At 48.3% G+C, this 20,909-nt stretch overlaps 1 protein-coding gene across 4 annotated transcripts in view; it reads left to right on the plus strand.

Annotated features, from left to right (window-relative positions):
* DNMT1 (DNA methyltransferase 1) overlaps window positions 1–20,909 on the plus strand; it is a 61,683-nt gene that overhangs the window by 14,280 nt on the left and 26,494 nt on the right. For all 4 annotated transcript variants that reach the window (XM_031659939.1, XM_031659938.1, XM_031659937.1 and 1 more), the window contains 12 exons: window positions 3,123–3,198; window positions 5,182–5,260; window positions 7,117–7,151; window positions 7,831–7,915; window positions 10,423–10,457; window positions 12,391–12,478; window positions 15,934–15,968; window positions 16,539–16,620; window positions 19,423–19,457; window positions 19,767–19,812; window positions 19,908–19,988; window positions 20,063–20,172. In XM_031659939.1, coding sequence (XP_031515799.1) covers window positions 3,123–3,198; window positions 5,182–5,260; window positions 7,117–7,151; window positions 7,831–7,915; window positions 10,423–10,457; window positions 12,391–12,478; window positions 15,934–15,968; window positions 16,539–16,620; window positions 19,423–19,457; window positions 19,767–19,812; window positions 19,908–19,988; window positions 20,063–20,172 — 787 coding nt within the window. The remainder of the gene's footprint in view (window positions 1–3,122; window positions 3,199–5,181; window positions 5,261–7,116; window positions 7,152–7,830; window positions 7,916–10,422; window positions 10,458–12,390; window positions 12,479–15,933; window positions 15,969–16,538; window positions 16,621–19,422; window positions 19,458–19,766; window positions 19,813–19,907; window positions 19,989–20,062; window positions 20,173–20,909) is intronic.

Here is a 20,909-nt window from a genome sequence, read left to right on the forward strand (position 1 = left end):
TTAATTGTTTTTGAGATGGAGTCTCACTCTGTTGCCCAGGCTGGAACACGGTGGTGTAACCTCGGCTCACTGTAACCTCTGCCTCCCAGGTTCAAGAATCCTCCCGAGTGCTAGGATTATAGGCATGAGCCACCACGCCTGGCCCAGCTTGACTCTTTTTTTTTTTTTTTTTTTTTTTTTATGACAGAGTCTTGCTCTATTGCCCAGGCTAGAGTGCAATGGCGCCATCTCGGCTCACTGCAACCTCTGCCTCCCAGTTTCAAGCGATTCTCCTGCCTCAGCCTCCCAAGTAGCTAGTATTACACGCGGGCAGCACCACCCCCAGCTAATTTTTGTATTTTTAGTAGAGACAGGATTTCACCATGTTGGCCAGACTGGTCTGGACTCCTGACCTCAAGTGATCCACCTGCCTTAGCCTCCCAAAGTGCTGGGATTACAGGCATGGGCCACTGAGCCTGGCACCACTTGGCTCATTTTCAACCTAGAAGGAGGCTTTGGTAGCGTATAAGCGGGCAGTTAAACTTGGACCCTGGGTCAGTGTTTCCAGGTTCCTTTCTTGTATACACATCCTCACTAGTAATTACTAGACACTTCCTAACTAAGATGTGTACATCTTTAAATTTTGTCTTAGCCAGGGGTGCGGTGGCTCATGCCTGTAATCCCTGCACTTTGGGAGCCCAAGGTGGCTGGATCACCTGAGGTCAGGAGTTCGAGACCAGCCTGCCCAACTTGGTGAAACCCCATCTCTACTAAAAATACAAAAAATTAGCTGGGCGTGGTGGCAGGCACCTGTAATTCCAGCCTGGGCAACAAGAGAGACATTGTCTCAAAAAAAAAAAAAAAAATTTGTTTTTGACCAAGTTACAGCATTAGATTCCAAAACATGGCTACATGTGTGAGAGGTTGCAGATGACAAGTGCTAAAAATACTTAACTCCTTCTAAGACCTTATATGCCTGGTTAAACTAAACATTTATTCTCAGACTCCTGTCTAGTTTGTAGGCAAAGGAACTCTCCTGGAATTTTTAAAAAAACAAACAAGAGGATAGTACTTGAGCTCAGGTCTGGTTCTCAGCCACTTCATTTTTATTTTATTTTATTTTTAATTTTATTTTTTTTGAGACAGAGTCTTGCTCTGTTGCCCAGTGGTATAATCTCGGTTCACTGCAAGCTCCGCCTCCCAGGTTCATGCCATTCTCCTGCCTCAGCCTCCCAAGTAGCTGGGACTACAGGTGTCTGCCACCACGCCTGGCTGGCTAATTTTTTGTATTTTTAGTAGGATGGGATTTCACCATGGTAGCCAGGATGGTCTCAATCTCCTGACCTCATGATCTGCCCGCCTCGGCCTCCCAAAGTGTTGGGATTACAGGTGTGAGCCACTGTGCCTGGCCTTATTTTATTTTATTTTTTATTTTTATTTTATTTTTTGAGATGGAGGCACGCACTACCACGCCCAGTTAATTTTTGTACTTTTAATAGAGACGGAGTTTCACCATGTTGGCTAAGGTGGTCTCGACCTCCTGACCTCAGGTGATCCACCTGCCTTGGCCTCCCAAAGTGTTGAGATTACAGGCGTAAGCCACTGCACCCAGCTCTTTATTTTATTTTATTTTTTTTGAGATGGAGTCTCACTCTGTTGCCAGGCTGGAGTACAGTGGCGCGATCTCAGCTCACCACAACCTCCACTTCCTGGGTTCAAGTGATTTTCCTGCCTTAGTCTCCTGAGTAGCTGGGACTACAGGCAGGTGCCACCACGCCCAGCTAATTTTTGTATTTTTATTGGAGACGGGTTTCACCATGTTGGCCAGGATAGTCTCAATCTCTTGACCTTGTGATCTGCCCATCTTGTCTCCCAAAGTGCTGGGATTACAGGCATGAGCCACTGCACCAGGGCTATTTCTTTTCTTCCTTTTCTTTTTTTTAATTTAAAAAAAATTTTTTTTTGAGACGGCGTCTCGCTCTGTCCCCCAGGCTGGAGTGCAGTGGTACGATCTCAGCTCACTGCAAGCTCCACCTCCTGGGTTTATGCCATTCTCCTGCCTCAGCCTCCCGAGTAGCTGGGACTACAGGCACCTGCCACCTCGCCCGGCTAGTTTTTTGTATTTTTAGTAGAGGGGGTTTCACAGAGTGTTAGCCAGGATGGTCTCGATCTCCTGACCTTGTGATCAGCCATCTTGGCGGCCTCCCAAAGTTGTGGGATTGCAGGAGGCTTGAGCCACCATGCTCGACCTTCTTTTTTTTATTTTTATTTTTATTTATTTATTTATTTATTTTTTGAGACGGAGTCTGGCTCTGTAGCCCAGGCTGGAATGCAGTGGCCGGATCTCAGCTCACTGCAAGCTCCGCCTCCCGGGTTTACGCCATTCTCCTGCCTCAGCCTCCCGAGTAGCTGGGACTATAGGCACCCACCACCTTGCCCGGCTAGTTTTTTGTATTTTTTAGTAGAGACGGGGTTTCACCGTGTTAGCCCGGATGGTCTCGATCTCCTGACCTCGTGATCCGCCCGTCTCAGCCTCCCAAAGTGCTAGGATTACAGGCTTGACCCACCGCGCCCGGCATTTTTATTTTTAAGAGACAGGGTCTTGCTCTGTCGCCAAGGCTGTATGCAGTGGTGTGATCTTGGCTCACAGCAACCTTCATCTCCTGGGTTCAAGTGATTCTCATGCCTTAGCCTCTTGAATAGCTGGGATTATAGGTGTGTACCACCACGCCTAGCTAATTTTTTTGTATTTTTAGTAGAGATTTGCCATGTTGTCCAGGCTGTTCTCGAATACCTGAGCTTGGATTATTTTCCTACCTCGGCCTCTCAAAGTTTTGGGATTATAGACGTGCGCCACTGTGCCTGGCCCACTTCATCCTTTGGTATTTTAACAAGAGGTTCTGTTTCCTGGCCTTCTTTAGCATTTGGCTCCTCAAATAACTGACATGATATGGCTCAGCAAACTGGCAGGTGCTAACTGCTGACATTAGCGAGCTGGTTATTGACTAGAATAAAAATGCAAAGATGCTTAGTCCTTAGAACCTGGCTTCCTGCAATAGCTTAGTAATGTTGAACTGCATTATTGCTGTGGGCTTTCTATTTACAGTGGCTTTTTTTTTTAATACATTTTTTTCTTTAAACAGCTGAACCTTCACCTAGCCCCAGGATTACAAGGAAAAGCACCAGACAAACCACCATCACATCTCATTTCACAAAGGGGTCAGTATATGATAAATTGGCAGCTGCATTTTTTTAGGGGTCGGCCATTTTGGGATGGAATTGGTAGGGGGTCACGTGGCAATTCTGTCTTCCATGTTATATAGGTTTTCATCTTGCGGTTCTGTTCACTAGACGTTTATGAATAGCATTTCTGAAAGCGTTACCTGTTTTTACTCATATAGGAAAGGTGAAATGTACACACAATTATGAGTTTTGTATAATGAACCCTGAAATACCCATCTAGTGCCAACAGTTATCAAGTTACAGCCATTGTTTCATCTATACCCCTGTATTGTGTGTCCCCGCCCCGCCTGGATTACTTTGTCCATAAATATTTTAGTATATTTCTAGATAGTGAGATCTCTTTTGACAACTTTTTTTAAATTACTTATAGTTTACAATAATTGCTAACATTTAGCAGTCTTCTTTTTTTTTTCTTTTTTTTTTTTTTTTGAGACAGAGTCTCGCTCTGTCGCCCAGGCTGGAGTGCTGTGGCCGGATCTCAGCTCACTGCAAGCTCCGCCTCCCGGGTTTATGCCATTCTCCTGCCTCAGCCTCCCGAGTAGCTGGGACTACAGGCGCCTGCCACCTCGCCCGGCTAGTGTTTTGTATTTTTTAGTAGAGACGAGGTTTCACCTTGTTAGCCAGGATGGTCTCGATCTCCTGACCTCGTGATCCGCCCGTCTCGGCCTCCCAAAGTGCTGGGATTACAGGCTTGAGCCACCGCGCCCGGCCCACAGTCTTCTTTTTTTCTGAGACAGCGTCTGGCTCTGTCACCCAGGCTGGAGTACAGTGGCACAATCTCGGCTCACTGCAACCTCCGCCTCCTGGGTTCAAGTGATTATCCTGCCTCAGCCTCCTGAGTAGCTGGGATTACAGGCGCATGCCACCATGCCTGGCTAATTTTTGTATTTGTAGTAGAGATGGGGTTTCACCATGTTGGCCAGACTGGTCTCAAACTCCTGACCTCAGGTGATCTGCCCACCTTGACCTCCCAAAGTGCTAGATTACAGGCGTGAGCCACCGTGCCCAGCCAAAACAGTCTTTTTAACAAACCAAAGTATAAATAATACTGTTCTGATGTCTTTACAAAATGTAAGAATTCCCTACTATCAGATATGTAGTTGGTATTTACATTTTTCCCTTTGTGGTGAACAAGCCGTGTGGCAAACAGACAGCGTTTGGTTGACTTGTTCCTTAAAGTTATAGATTCCTTCCCTCCTATTTTACTTAAAATTCCTCACAGATTTTAAATTCCTCTTATCTTCTTGCCCTTTACTTGAAGAAATTCATTTGTCCAGCAGTTCCTAGATTGGGCCGATTGCATCTTTGTAGTGTTCCACAGGTCCCCTTGTCTTCTGTTCCCTATAAACTGATAGTTAGGATTACAGGCCTGATCAGATTCCAACTTTTTATTTTTTGAGGCTGACTTCATTTTTTTTTGATATAGAGTCTTGCTCTGTCACCCAGGCTGGAGTGCAGTGGCATGATTTTGGCTCACTGCAACCTCCACCTCCCAGGTTCAAGCGATTCTCCTGCCTCAGCTTCCTGAGTAACTGGCATTACAAGTGCCTGCCACAATCCTTGGCTAATGTTTGTATTTTTGGTAGAGACAGGGTTTTACCATGTTGGCCAGGCTGGTCTGAAACTCCTGAACTCAGGTGATCCTCATGCCTTGGCCTCTCAAAGTGCTGGGATTACAGGCGTGAGCCACTGTACTTGGTCTGGGGCTGACTTTATGGATGGTGCTGTGTTCCTCCATCAGAAAGGTGCGTAACATCTGACACTAGCAGCTGTTGATCAGTGTTTAGACCCATGATTTCTTAGGACTTACAAGGTGGCAAGACAGCATTCTAAACCTGTCATTCAGAGAAACATTAAACTTAAAGCCTCTTTCGACATCCTGGGGAATGAGGGTCCACTCCAGGCCCGCTGGAGGCCTAGGGTCTTGTTCCACTAACGGTCAGCCTCACTGTGTGACAGCCCTGCCAAACGGAAACCTCAGGAAGAGTCTGAAAGAGCCAAATTGGATGAGTGCATCAAGGAAGAAGACAAAGACCAGGTAGGGCCGGTGCTTTCATTTCCTGACTCTACCTTAACTTGGTATTTGATGATTGTGACTTCATATGTGGTCTGTCCAAGTAAATAAAAACCCTGTCTAGTTAGGGCTCTCCAGAGAGACAGGACCAATAGAATGTATATGTGTGTATACAGATAGACACGTATGCACGTGTATGTGTATATAATTTGTTTTATTTTCTTGTTTTCGTTGGAATATATATTTATGGGGAGAGACTTTATTTTGAGAAATTGGCTCACAAGATTGTGAAAGCTGGCAAATTTAGGCTGGGCGCGGTGGCTCAAGCCTGTAATCCCAGCACTTTGGGAGGCCGAGGCGGGTGGATCACGAGGTCAGGAGATCAAGACTATCCTGGCTAACATGGTGAAACCCCGTCTCTACTAAAAATACAAAAAACTAGCCGGGCGTGGTGGCGGGTGCCTGTAGTCTCAGCTACTTGGGAGGCTGAGGCGGGAGAATGGCGTGAACCCGGGAGGCGGAGCTTGCAGTGAGCCGAGATCACGCCACTGCACTCCAGCCTGGGAGACACAGCGAGACTCCATCTCAAAAAAAAAAAAAAAAAAAGAAAGCTGGCAAATTTGAAATCTGCAGGGCAGGCTGGAGGCCCAGGGGAGAAATGACATCATAGCTCAAGTGGGAAGGCAGTCTTATAAACATACCTGTTATATATATGTGTGTGTGTGTGTGTGTATATATGTATGGATGTGTTTGGACTTTTTTTTTTTTGGAGACAGAGCTTTGCTCTTGTTGCCTAGGCTAGAGTGCAATGGCGCCATCTTGGTTCACTGCAACCTCAGCCTTCCGGGTTTAAGCGATTCTCCTGCCTCAGCCTCCCGAGTAGCTGGGACTACAGGCGTGTGCCACCACGCCCGGCTAATTTTTGTATTTTAGTAGAGATAGGGTTTCACCATGTTGCCTAGTCTGGTCTCGAACTCCTTGAGCTCAGGCAATGCTCCCGCCTCGGCCTCCAAAAGTGCTGGGATTATAGGCGTGAGCCACCGTGCCCAGCCAATTTTTTTTTTCTTAACTTTTTTTAGACAGAGTCTCACTCTTTCACTCAGGATGGAGTGCAATGGCACAATCTTGGCTCATTGCAACCTCTGCCTCCTGGGTTCAAGTGACTCTCCATCCTCAGTCTCCTGAGTAGCTGGGACTACAGGCATGTGCCACTATACCCAGCTAATTTTTATATTTTTAGTAGAGATGGGATTTCACTGTGTTGTCCAGGCTGGTCTTGAACTCCTGACCTCAAGTGATTCACCTGCCTCAGCCTCCCAAAGTGCTGGGATTACAGTTGACTTTTCTTTTTTTTTTTTTTTTTTTTTGATACAGATCTCATTCTGTCATCAGGCTGGGGTGCAGTGGCACAGTTATGGCTCACTGCAGCCTCAACCTCCTGGATTCAAGCGATCCTCCCACCTCACCCTCCCAAGCAGCTGGGACTACAGGCACATGCTAATCAGCTAATTTTTGTATTTTTTGTAGAGATGAGGTTTCCCATGTTGCCCAGACTGGTCTCTAATACATAAACTAAACAGATTCCTGACGCAAGATGGGGAATCTTTGATTCTCTTGCGTAGCATCACTAGGCGATCTCTATTGATGGGCAGTGTGCCTGCCTACTTCTCAGACCTGCCTTTGTTTTGGGATTGGTGGGGATTAATACGAGAGTAAGAGTTTCTCAGATCTTCTCCCAAAAAACCCAGGCCCCCTCCTTTCCTACTCTTGTTGTAACCATGTCAAATGTGTTAATATTTCAACTCACACTTTTGGTGTTGATCTTCCCTTGAAACCAGTATTCTAATCTTTTTTGTTCTTCCTCCCTTCCCTCCACACAGGATGAGAAGAGACGTAGAGTTACATCCAAAGAACGGTAAGAATAGTTACTATGCCTTTCTTTTTGTTCTACGAGTTATGTAATCTTGATCACAAAACTACTTTTTCAGAAAGTTTAAGGCCGGGCAAGGTGATTCATGCCTGTAATCCCAGCACTTTGGGAGGCCGAGATGGGTGAATCACTTGAGGTCAAGAGTTCAAGACCAGCCTGACCAACATGGTGAAACCCCGTCTCTACTAAAAATATAAAACTTAGCTGGGTGTGGTGGCACGTGCTTCTAATCCCAGCTACTCAGTAGGATTGCTTGAACCCAGGAGGTGGAGGCTACAGTGATCTGAGATCATATCACTGCAGTCCAGCCTGAGCGACAGAAAAAAAAAAAAAAAAAAAAAGTTTAAAAAGAAGAACTTTATTGTGAGTTTCCAAGGCAGCCATATCCTTATGAAGGATCTGAATTTGGGGTCAGATCATTGATGTTTAGATTCAAGTACAATTCTCCTCTTTCCTTGGAAAGAATGAATTGAGGGCAGCTGGCATTCGAACCAGATGTAAAAGTCGTATCAGATACTACAGGTTAAATGAGTGTGTATCTGTCCGGGCTCCTGAGATAATGAAGGTTGCTTTTGGGGGTAGGAAAGAGGAGCTTTATGAAAACTGCTTCTTTGGGGAGGCTCCTGGCACTCACACTTGGGGTCTGTGTTATTTTGCTTGACAGAGTTGCTAGACCGCTTCCTGCAGAAGAACCTGAAAGAGCAAAACCAGGAACACGCTCTGAAAAGGAAGAAGAAAGAGATGAAAAAGTAAAGCTCTATCACCTCTAAGTTTAATTCTCCCCTAATCCTATATGGTCCCAGTTTCCTTCCAGGACATGGGGACAGCGGGTGGGGAACGTGGAAGAACGAGATGGCTTTTGCCAGTGATCGAAGTGCCTTTGACTTTGGCTAAACACTTTTCAAACTTGTTTTTTCATGGTTCTGTACATGGAAGGTGGGTTATGAGGTTGTGATAGTGAGGACCCTTGTTACTTATTTGTGATTTTCAAAATTTCATTTTATTTAATTAATTAATTTATTGAGACAGTCTCCCGCTGTGGAGCCAGTCACCCAGGCTGGAGTACAAAGGTGCGATCCTGGCTCATTGCAACCTCTGCCTCCCAGGTTCAGGTGATTCTCATGTCCCAACCTCCTGAGTCCCTGGGGCTACAGGCGCCCGCCACCACACTCGGCTAATTTTAGTGGAGATGGGGTTTCACTGTGTTGGCCTGGCTGGTCTGACTCCTCACCTCGAATGATCCATCTGCCTCGCCACCAAAGTGCTGGGATTACAGGCATGAGCCACCACACCAGCCAACCTATGCTACTTAATCAACTAGTCACAGAGCTTCAGTTTGTCACCTTGCCCTCTTGCTTCTCTGGCTAATGAAATCTTTGTGAAGATCTAATTTTCAGACATAGGAGGTGCTAAAATTCTTTTTTTTTTTTTGAGACAGTCTTGCTCTGTTGCCCAGGCTGGAGTGCAGTGGTGTGATCTTGTCTCACGGCAACCTCCGCCTCCTGGGTTCAAGTGATTCTCGTGCCTCAGCTTCTTGAGTAGCTGGGATTACAGGTGCCTGCCACCACACCTAGCTAATTTTGTATTTTTAGTAAAGACAGGGTTTCTCCATGTTGGTCAGGCTGGTCTTAAACTCCCAACCTCAGGTGATCTGCCTGCCTTGGCCTCCCAAAGTGCTGGGATTATAGGCATGAGCTACCACACCTGGCCTAAAATACTTTATAAACTTATTTTTTTGTGGTTCTCTACATGGAAGGTAGGGTATGAGGTTGTCATAGTGAGGACCTTTGCTACTTATTTGTGGTATTTATTTAATTTAATTAGTTTATTTATTTTGAGACAGTCTCCTGCTCTGTCACCCAGGCTAGAGTACAGAGATGCGATCTTGGCTTATTGCAACCTCTGCCTCCCGGGTTCAAGTAATTCTCGTGTCAGAGCCTCCCAAGTAGCTGGGACTACAGGCGCCTGCCAGCACACCTGGCTAATTTTTGTGTTTTTAGTAGAGACAGGGTTTTACCATATTGGCCAGGCTGGTCTCAAACTCCTGACCTCAAATGGTCCACCTGCCTCAGCCATCAAAGTGCTGGGATTATAGGCATGAGCCACCACACTGGCCAACCTATGCTACTTAATCGACTAGTCACAGAGTTTCAGTCTGTCACCTCGCCCACTTCCTTCTCTGGCTGATGGGATCTTGGTGAAGATCTAATTTTCAGACGTAGGAGGTGCTAAAATTCCTTAGCATCATCCAGACATAAAGTTGTATTCTCCTCTGTGAAGTCAGACTAGCTCTTTCCCCAGTCTCTCATATTCTTTGTAAAATCTGAGTCTACAGGCGCCCACCACCACGCCCGGCTAATTTTTTGTATTTTTAGTAGAGACGGGGTTTCACTGTGTTAGTCAGGATGGTCTCGATCTCCTGACCTCGTGATCCGCCCGCCTTGGCCTCCCAAAGTGCTGGGATTACAGGCTTGAGCCACCGCGCCCGGCTGCAAAGCGTTTCTTAAAATCGCTGACCGTTGTGATCTCTTCACAAACTACCACATGTGGAGTTTCTGAGGGTTGGATTTGACTTGCCTGATTCTCTGTCAAGAAGTATCTAGTTCTTTAAATGCAACCTCAGGCTGGGCATGGTGGCTCACACCTGTAATACCAGCACTTTGGGAGACCAAGGCGGACGGATCACTTGAATTCAAGACCAGTCTGGCCAACGTGATGAAACCCTGTCTCTACTAAAAAATCTCTGTAAAAAGATGACACCACTGCACTCCAGCCTGGGTGACAGAGTGAGACTCCGTCTCATAAATAAATAAATGAATAAATGCAGTCTCAGAGGATGTGGTGTTGTGTCTCAGTTGGAGCTCCTTTCCAGATTGCACCATCGTATTTCATTCCTTTATATCGGAAGTGGAGATTTATAATAAAGTTACTTTCTGTGAGGCTATCAACACTTACTGATGACAAGTGGTAGAGGAATTTTGAAGTAAAAATACTTAAACTGCAGTGTTGTAGTATCTCCTTTCTAAGAGTTTCATTTCCTGTCTACTTACCCCACTGAAGAAGAAAGGAAAATTGCTGTCTTGAACACCTGGCGCAAGTGATCCTCCAACTTCAGCCTTCCAAAGTTCTGAGATTACAGGCGTGAGCCACCATGCCCGCCAGTAGACAGTCTTCACTCCCACCACTGGACTCTAGGATCAGAAAGATCCAAACCAAATAAAAAAAACTAACTTGTCTTTTTTCCCCGCAACTTTAGGAAGAAAAGAGACTCCGAAGTCAAACCAAAGAACCGTAAGTTGTTTGTGCTTTATGTTGTGAAACTGAATTGCTAACATAAGTATCCTGGTAAAATAACGGGTTGGTGTGGAACCCTGGGCACTAATCGTATGTCTCCTAAGTGGGCGAGTTCTGCTTGTGAAAGGTGAGGACACCCTGAAGTGAAGGCTGAAGTTAACTTTTTTTTTTTTTTTGAGACAGAGTCTTGCTCTGTTGCCCAGGCTGGAGTGCAGTGGCCGGATCTCAGCTCACTGCAAGCTCCGCCTCCCGGGTTTATGCCATTCTCCTGCCTCAGCCTCCTGAGTAGCTGGGACTACAGGCGCCCGCCACCTTGCCTGGCTAGTTTTTTGTATTTTTTAGTAGAGACGGGGTTTCACCGTGTTAGCCAGGATGGTCTCGATCTCCTGACCTCGTGCTCCACCCGTCTCGGCCTCCCAAAGTGCTGGGATTACAGGCGTGAGCCACTGCGCCTGGCCCTGAAGTTAACTTTTATAAATTTTAATTTAATTTAATTTAGAGACGGAGTCTCCCTTTGTCAGCCAGGCTGGAGTGCAGTGGTGCAATCCCGGCTCACTGCCACCCCCAACTCCCAGGCTCAAGCGATTCTCCTGTCTCAGCCTCCTGAGTAGCTGAGACTTCAGGCGTGCATCACCATGCCCAGCGAATTTTTGTATTTTTAGTGGAGACAGGGTTTCACCATATTGGTCAGGCTGGTCTTGAACTCCTGACCTCAGGTGACCCACCTGCCTCAGCCTCCCAAAGTGCTGGGATTACAGGGTGAAGTTAGCTTCAATTTCTCTTCCCAACCCCAGGGCCCTCCTCAGGGTTGGTCACACAGCTGTGTGTTGTGTAGTAGTGAAAGGCCGTCGAGTGAGCAGCTGTGTCACTACCTTTTGCCGTGAAAATGCTGTGTGACAAATGACTCCAAGGCCAGAGGCCTAGAACAGCGAGCATTTTTCAAGCTCACTTGTCTACAGCTTGGTGGCTGTCAGCTGATCTTGAGCTGGCTTAGTGGGGACAGCTGGGCTGACCCAGCTCTGCCTCCACAATTTGGCCAACCTGGGTACACACTTGTGGCTGTGCCAGATCACAAGGGTAGAAATGAAAAGTAGCACTTTTTCAAACCTTTCTTGAAAAAAGTTGGGCCAGGTGCAGTAGCTCGCGCCTATAATCTCAGCACTTTGAGAGGCTGAGGTGGTTGGATCACTTGAGGTCAGGAGTTCAAGATCAACCTGGCCAACGTGGTGAAACCCCGTCTCTAATTAAAAATACAAAAAATTAGCTGGGCGTGGTGGTGCATGCCTGTGGTCCCAGCTACTTGGGAGACTGAGGCAGGAAAATCACTTGAACCTGGGAGGCGGAGGTTGCAGTGAACCGAGATCACATCACTGCACTCCAGCCTGGGTGACAGAGCGAGACTCTGCCTCAAGAAAAAAAGAAAAAGAAAAAACAATTAGCTGAAGCAAATGTTGAGAGTGAGCCTGAATCCAGAGATGGGCAGAATACCCCACCTCAGCGTCAGGGCCCTGGCAGAGAGGTAGGTGAAGACTCAGACCCCTGTGTGCAGTTAGCTGTCCACGGTCACTGACTGACGCAGATCGCACATCAGCGCAGCTCTCCTCAGCCCGGGCAGGCCAGACACGGGTCTTCCTCTACTGCAGTCTGGATTCCCATCAGGCCACAGAAATCATGGCGTCCCTTTGTCTACTTTTTGTATTAAACCACTGGCATCTCTGACCAACGTTCAGATGGGGTATTGATGGTGTTCCTGAAGACCTTGAGTCCTGAAGTAGTAAATGCCCTCTGGGCTTCCTGCAGTGAAAACTGGAGAGGCAGCCTGTCCTCTGAACCTGGGGAGCTTGTGTCAACCCTTAGGAGCTGTTGGCCCTGGTGCAGGGCGCCCCCTGCCGAGCTGACCAGCCTATGTGTGTGTTGTCTTCTGTGATAGAACACCCAAACAGAAACTGAAGGAGGAGCCGGACAGAGAAGCCAGGGCAGGTGTGCACGCTGACGAGGACGAAGACGGAGATGAGAAAGTAAAGGCGGGATCTTTGTTTCTGACCTCCCCCTTGTTCTTCTGCTCCTGTTTGCTTGGGCGGGAGAGTGCAGGGTGGGGATCTGGGTTCAAGTCCAGTCCTATCCACCCAGGCTCCACGGGGTCATCCAGACTCTGGGAAGGTCACCTTTTCCTCCTCTTGGGGGCCGGGATTTGTGGCTGGATGCCTGTGCCCAATGCCTAGTGAACACTCAGTTGTCCTCTTGTCTTTCACACTAGAGAGGGTCTGTGTGCACCTGAGCTGAGATGTGCGTGAAGCATCCTCTCCTGAGGCCTCACTGCTGAGAAGCCTTGATACACAGTCAGCTCCGACACACATGTCAGCCACACCTCGATTTCTTTCCCAGCCTCCTACGTTCTTCTGAGTCTAGCTCTCCCCCTGCCAGCCTCCCCAGTCTAATTCAGCCAAGTGCATATGTTTAAACCCTAAACCATCATGTGGAGCACTGCTGGGCCTCTGTCAAAGTACAGGATGGCCAGGTTGCCTGCAGGCCCTCCTGCATGAACTCCAGGGAAGGGAGCTAGGTCATCGGTGTGGGACAGCGAGTCCCTATCTAAGAGACGCCGAAGACCCCAAGAGAGTCTCTGGGTTTCTGCCTGTTGCGATCTAGAGAGTGGAGCCCAAAGTCACGGGCTTGCTGGGTGACGAGCACCCTCACTTCTGACCTGGTCGCCGATAGGCTTCCGTCCTCACCCTGTAGCAGGAGAGCCTTTGGTATTGCCTCCTGTCCCTCACCTCTTCTGTCCAAATGTTGGGCACCTTACTGTCAGCACTTGCCTGGGATCCCTGGAGTAGTCACATTACTCCCTGCCCTCTATTGGAAACTGGCAGGGGCCTGAGCTCACACCGCCAACACTTTTGCCTCATGGTAGAAAAGGATGTGAGGGCTGCGCACGGTGGCTCACTACTGTAATTCCAGCACTTTGGGAGGCTGAGGTGGGTGGATCACTTGAGGTCAGGAGTTTAAGACCAGCCTGGCCAACAGGGTGAAACCCCATGTCACCTAAAAATACAAAAATTAGGTCGGCTTTATGGTACATGCCTATAATCCCAGCTACTTGGGAGGCTGAGGTATGAGAATCACTTGAACCCAGATGGCAGAGGTTGCAGTGAGCCAAGATTATGCCGCTGCAGTCCAGCCTGGGCAACAGAGTGTGAGACTCTCAAAAATATATATATAGTAATAATAATAAAAGCAGTGCCCAGAGAACAAGGATTGTGGGCTGCTTCACCCCAGGGGGCCCCTTGCACAGGAGGTGCCGTCTCTGCCTCCCAAAGCTCTAAGCACCACTGTCCCCTATCCCGAGAGACAGGGTCTTGCTCTGTCACCTAGGCTGGAGTGCAATGGTGCCATCACAGTTCACTGCATCCTCGACCTCCCAGGCTCAGGTGATCTTTCCACCTCAGCCTCCCAGGTAGCTGGGACTATAGGCAGGCACCACCATGTCCAGCTAATTTTTTTTTAAAGTGTTTGTAGAGCCGGGCGCGGTGGCTCAAGCCTGTAATCCCAGCACTTTGGGAGGCCGAGGCGGGCGGATCACAAGGTCAGGAGATCGAGACCATCCTGGCTAACACGGTGAAACCCCGTCTCTACTAAAAATACAAAAAACTAGCCGGGCGAGGTGGCGGGCGCCTGTAGTCCCAGCTACTCAGGAGGCTGAGGCAGGAGAATGGCGTAAACCCGGGAGGCGGAGCTTGCAGTGAGCCGAGATCGCGCCACTGCACTCCAGCCTGGGGGACAGAGCAAGACTCCGTCTCAAAAAAAATAATAATAATAAAGTGTTTGTAGAGATAAGGTTTTGCCATGTTGCCTAGGCTGGTCTCAGTCAAACTCCTGGACTCAAGCTCTCCACCTACCTCAGTCTCCCAAAGTGGCAGAGTGGTAGGATTACAGGCACGAACCATTGTGTTCAGTCTGTTTGGTTCGTTCTTTTTTTTTTTTTTTAAAGACAGTCTCCCGCTGTCATGCACTGGTTGACTCACTGCAACTTCCACCTCCTAGGTTTAAGTGATTCTCCTGTCTCAACCTCTTGAGTGACTGGGATTACAGGCATGTGCTACCATGCCTGGCTAATTTTTATATTTTTAGTAGAGATGGGGATTTACCATGTTGGCCAGGCTGGTCTCTAACTCCTGACCTCAAACAATCCACCTGCCTCAGCCTCCAAAGGTGCTGGGATTACATGTGTGAGGCACCACACCCGGCCTGTTTTTTTGAGACAGGACCTTGTTCTGTTTCCCAGGCTAGAGTGCAGGAGTGCAGTGGTGCTATCATAGCTCACTGTAGTCTCCTGGGCTCAAGTGATCCTCCCACCTCATCCTCCCAAGTAGCTGGCACTATAGGCATGCACTACTTTTTAAATTTATTTTTTGTAGGCCAGCTGTGGTGGCTCACACCTATAATCCCAGCATTTTGGGAGGCTGAGGTGGGCGGATCACCTGAGGTCAGGAGTTCGAAATCAGTCTGACTATATGGTGAAACCCCGCCTCTACTAAAAATACAAAATTAGCTGGTATGGTGGTGCATGCCTATAATCCCAGCTACTAGGGAGACTGAGGCAGGAGAATCGTTTGAACCCGAGAGGCAGAGGTTGCAGTGAGCCAAGATCACACCATTGCACTCTAGCCTGGGCAACAAGAATGAAACTCTGTCTCTCTCTCAGATAGATAGATAGATAGATAGATAGATAGATAGATAGGCAACAGGAGTGAAACTCTGCCTCTCTTAGATAGATAGATAGATAGATAGATAGATAGATAGGCAACAAGAGTGAAACTGTCTCTCAGATAGATAGGTAGGTAGGTAGGTAGATAGATGAGTGAGCCTGGGCAACAAGAGTGAAACTCCATCTCTCTCTCTCTCTCTCTCTCTCTCTCGAGTTTCGAGAGAGAGAGAGAGAGAGAGAGAGAGATTTTTGTAGAGACAGGGTCTCACTGTGTTACCCAGGCTAGCCTCGAATTCCTGGCCTCAAGCAACCTCCTGCCTTAGCCTCCCAAAGTGCTGGACTTACAGGCACATGCCACTGCACACAGCCTGTAAATAAAGTTTTATTGGAGCAGAGCCATACTTTTTCATTTACATTTTGCCTGTGGGTGCTTTTGTGCTACCATGGCAGAGATGATCATCCTGACACAGACCACGTGGTCAGCAAAGCTGAAAATACTGATCCTCTGGCTCTGACAAAAACAGTTTGCGAAGCCCTGGTGTAGGAGGTTGTTTAGTGCCCTCTTGTTAGTTTCAGGTGGGGAATTAAGGGAGGGAAAGTGAAGCCTTGTGTCTACCAGGTAGATCTGCCCAGGCCTGCCTGTCTTCCAGCTCCACAGTGAGGATCCCTAACCTGTAACTTTGGTGTTTGCATTTTATCTCACTCTGGCTCAGAAACTAATTTTTTTCCCCTCTTTCTCTCTCTACCTCCCCCCTGTTTTTCTCTCAGGATGAGAAGAAGCACAGAAGTCAACCCAAAGATCTGTAAGTGTTTAAAATGCTTGTGCTTTTGTGTTTTCTGAACCAGGAGAAAACCTGTTCTAGGCCAGGTGCGGTGGCTTGCACCAGTAATCCCAGCACTTTGGGAGGCTGAGGTGGGTGAATCACGTGAGGTCAGGAGTTTGAGGCCAGCCTGGCCAATATGGTGGAAACCCATCTCTACCAAAAATACAAAAATTAGCTGGCTGTACTGGCAGGTGCCTATAATCCCAGCTACTCAGGAGGCTGAGGCAGAATTGTTAGAAGCCAGGAGGTGGAGGTTGCGGTGAGCCAAGATCGCGCCACTACTCTCCAGCCTGGACAACAAGAGTAAAACTGTCTCAAAAAAATAAAGAAAGCAAGCCTGTTCTAGAAACCTGTGGTGATGTAGACATGTGTGGGGTCCCTGGGGCCTCTGAAGGCCTCGTCTCAGGATGACAAGCTGGCAGTGTAACTGTAAAGCTCCCACGGGTATCTTGCTTTCCCCTGGGGAGGCATTAGTTTGTCATTTTCCGTGCGAGTTGGCGATGTGGTGTTCCTAAGCTGCTACTTGCTATGTATCTGTTCACCCTGCAGAGCTGCCAAACGGAGGCCTGAAGAAAAAGAACCTGAAAAAGCAAATCCACAGATTTCTGATGAAAAAGACGAGGATGAAAAGGTAAAGGTCTCACTTTTCTTTCTTTTTTTTTTTTTTCAAGACGGGATTTCGCCATGTTGCCCAGACTGGTCTTGGGAAAAAGAAGACTGGGCGTGGTGGCTCACGCCTGTAATCCCAGCACTTTAAGAGGCTGAGGCAGGTGAATCAGGAGTTCAAGACCAGCCTGACCAATATGGTGAAACCCTGTCTCTACTAAAAATAGAAAAATTAGCAGGCTGTGGTGCGCACCCATAGTCCCAGCTACTCGGGAGGCTGAGACAGGAGAATCACTTGAGCACGGGAGGTGGAGGTTGCAGTAAGCGAGATCTCACCATTGCACTGTAGGCTGGGGACACAGCAAAATTAGCTGGGTGCAGTGGCATATGCCTGTAGTCCCAGCTGCTTGGAAGGCACGAGAATTGCTTGCACCCAGGAGGTGGAGGTTGCTGTGAGCTGAGATTGTGCCACTGTACTCCTGCCTGGACAACAGAGCAAGACTGTCTCAAAAAAAAAAAAAAAAAGGGCTGGGTACAGTGGCTCACGCCTGTCTTCCCAGCACTTTGGGAGGCCAAGGCAGGCGCATCACCTGAAGTCAGGAGTTTGAAACCAGCCTGGACAACATGGTGAAACCCCATCTCTGCTAAAAATACAAAAGTTAGTCAGTTGTGGTGGTAGGGGCCTGTAATCTCTCAGCTACTTGGAAAGCTGAGGCAGGAGAATCGCTTGAACCCAGGAGGCAGAGGTTGCAGTGAGCCAAGATCATGCCATTGCACTCCAGGCTGGGGACACAGCAAGACTCCTTCTCAAAAACAACAACAAAAAATACAAGGACATTGGTCTTATTGGGTGAGGCCCCACCTTTATTACCTCTTTTAACCATAATTGTCTCCTTAAAGATTCTATATCCAAATACAGTCACATAGCAGGTTAGTCTTAATGTATGAATTTTGTAGGGGACATGACTCAGTCTGTATACCCCCTCATCAATTGTTTGCTTACCTTTACATTTTAGTATTTATTTTTGAGACAGGGTCTCATTCTGTTGTCGAGGCTAGAGTGCAGTGGTACAGTTATAGCTACCATAGCCTCGGACTCCTGGGCTGAAGCAATCCTCCCACCTGGGCCTTCAAGGTAGCTGGGACTATAGGCGATGCCACTACACCCAGCTAACTTTCTATTTTTGTGGAGACAGGGTTTTACTGTGTTGCCCAGGCTGGTCTTGAGCTCCTGGGCTCAAGCAGTCCTCCCACCTGGGCTACTTAAAGTGCTAGGATTACAGGCATGGGCCACTGTGCCTGGCCAGTTATTTATTTATTTATTTATTTATTGAGACAGAGTCTCGCTCTGTCACCAGACTGGAGTGCAGTGGTGCGATCTCGGCTCACTGCAACCTCCGTCACCCTGGTTCAAGCAATTCTCTTGCCTCAGCCGCCCGAGTAGCTGGGACTACAGGCACTCGCCACCACACCCAGCTAATTTTTGTAATTTTAGTAGAGACGGGGTTTCACCATCTTGGCCAGGATGGTCTCAATCTCTTGACCTCGTGATCCATCTGCCTTGGCCTCCCAAAGTGCTGGGATTACAGGCGTGAGCCACCATGCCTGGTCCTGTGCCTGGCCAGTTACTTGTTTACCTTGAGGTGTCACTTATACAGGAAAGCTCAGGTTTTAAAAAATTGGCTTCCCCTCTGAATCTTTTCAGGAAGTTTTTGGTTATGAGATTTATTTATTCATTTATTTTGAGATGAACTCTCACTGTCGCCCAGGCTGGAGTGCACTGGCGTGATCTCTGCTCACTGCAACCTCTATGTCCCGGGTTCAAGCAATTCTTCTGCCTCAGCCTCCTGAGTATCTGGAATTACAAGTGCCCGCCTGGCTTAATCTTAGTATTTTTTTTTTCTTTTTTTTTTTTTTTGAGACGGAGTCTTTGTCACTGAGGCTGGAGTGCAGTGGCCGGATCTCGGCTCACTACAAGCTCCGCCTCCCGGGTTTATGCCATTCTCCTGCCTCAGCCTCCCGAGTAGCTGGGACTACAGGCGCCTGCCACCTCGCCTGGCTAGGTTTTTTGTATTTTTTAGTAGAGACGGGGTTTCACCGTGTTAGCCAGGATGGTCTTGATCTCCTGACCTCGTGATCCGCCCGTCTCGGCCTCCCAAAGTGCTGGGATTACAGGCTTGAGCCACCGCGCCTGGTCAATCTTAGTATTTTTAGTAGAGAAATGATTTCGCCGCTTTGGCCAGGCTAGTCTGGAACTCCTGACCTCCAGTGATCTGTGTGCCTTGGCCTCCCAAAGTGCTGGGATTACAGGCATGAGCCACTGTACCGGGCCTGGCTATAAGATTTTTTTTTTTTTTTTTTTTTGAGACGGAGTCTCGCTCTGTCACTCAGGCTGGAGTGCAGTGGCCGGATCTCAGCTCACTGCAACTCTGCCTCCCAGGTTTATGCCATTCTCCTGCCTCAGCCTCCCAAAGTGCTGGGATTACAGGCTTGAGCCACCGCGCCTGGTCAATCTTAGTATTTTTAGTAGAGAAATGATTTCGCCGCTTTGGCCAGGCTAGTCTGGAACTCCTGACCTCCAGTGATCTGTCTGCCTCGGCCTCCCAAAGTGCTGGGATTACAGGCTTGAGCCACCGCACCCGGCCTAGATTTTTGATTATATGACTTTAGATGATAGAGTGAATCAGAACTCACCTGCTGGCCCTCTCATTCCCTCCCTCCCCCTTCTGTTTTATGATAATCACTTATACAAAGTTCTTAACACCGAAGCACTATCTGGGTGTGAAACACTCTTACCCTTTAATCCTCTTTTGTTTTCCCTGTGTAGGAGGAGAAGAGACGGAAAACGACCCCCAAAGAACCGTAAGAATTTATTCTTGGCATTATCCAAAGCAGATGCTAATGTTAAAATGATGGTTCTAGAACAAAAGGGAAAGGTTTTAGTAATTGCCAGAGCAACCTTAGGCTCATTTTGGATTGGGTTGGTGAACATAGGACCAAGATGCGTCAGGCAGGACGCCCCTGCGGTGAAGAGCCACTGTGACCTCGCGCCTGGGCCTCACTGCCGCAACCGGTGCCTCCATGTGCCACAGGCGCCTCAGGCAGAAACCTCACAGGGGCAATTTTGATATTTTCTGAAACAATTAAACGATGCTGTGCTTTTCCCCCCAGAACGGAGAAAAAAATGGCTCGCGCCAAAACAGTCGTGAACTCCAAGGTAAATGTCTGCTGGGAATAAAGCTGGTGGCGGTGCTCATGAGGCGGCTGGGAGCGGCTCTCTGAGCGCCATCATCTGTGTTCTTGCTCCCACAGACCCACCCTCCCAAGTGCATTCAGTGCGGGCAGTACCTGGACGACCCCGACCTCAAATATGGGCAGCACCCACCAGACGCGGTACGTGCAGCTCTCTTCCCAGCCTTCCTCTGCTCGTCCCTCGTCCCTCTGCTCACCGGCCCCGTGTCCTTCAGGTGGATGAGCCACAGATGCTGACAAATGAGAAGCTGTCCATCTTTGATGCCAACGAGTCTGGCTTTGAGAGCTATGAGGCGCTTCCCCAGCACAAACTGACTTGCTTCAGGTAAGTGTACTTTTGTGTGTGTGTGTGTGTTTCGTGGAAGGAGGCGCTTCCCCAGAGGCGTCTACAGGCTCAAGATTATGGTTTTTAGGGCCTGACCTGCAACATGTCTTAAGCTAACACTTCGTGGATAAGAGCCACCTTGGAGGGCTGGGCGCGGTGGCTCATGCCTGTAATCCTAGCATTTTGGGAGGCCAAGGTGAGCAGATCACTTCAGGTCAGGAGTTTGAGACCAGCCTGGCCAACATGGCGAAACCTACTGAAAATACAAAAAGTAGCCAGGTGTGGTGGTACGCGACTGTAATCCCAACTACTCGAGAGGCTTAGGCAGGAGAATTTCTTGAACTCTGGAGGCAGAGGTTGCAGTGAGCTGAGATGGTGCCACTGCACTCCAGCCTGGGCGACAGAGCAAGACTCCATCTCAAAGAGCCACCATGGAAAACCGGTGAAGGGACAGTAGAGCTTTGCTGATTTTTGGTTTGGGTTTTGGGTTTTTACACTGCACATATTGCTGCTCCATTCTGCCTACATCCTGAGAGTCACACGCTTAGATGAAGGCCTGCTCTGTGCTAGGTACCAGTGATCTGGGTGTCGATGTAGCTGCTCAGATCCTGCCTTCACGGAGCCAAAAATGGGTGATACCTGTCGGGTAGTCACAGCCATGACAGATTTTTAAAAAGCCTGGTTGCATGTAGAGAGAAAGAGTGTGAGGAGGAAGGTCTGTGAAGATGCGAGAGGCA

The sequence above is a fragment of the Papio anubis genome, chromosome 20 (genome assembly GCF_008728515.1).
Source record: "Papio anubis isolate 15944 chromosome 20, Panubis1.0, whole genome shotgun sequence".
Lineage (NCBI taxonomy): Eukaryota > Metazoa > Chordata > Mammalia > Primates > Cercopithecidae > Papio > Papio anubis.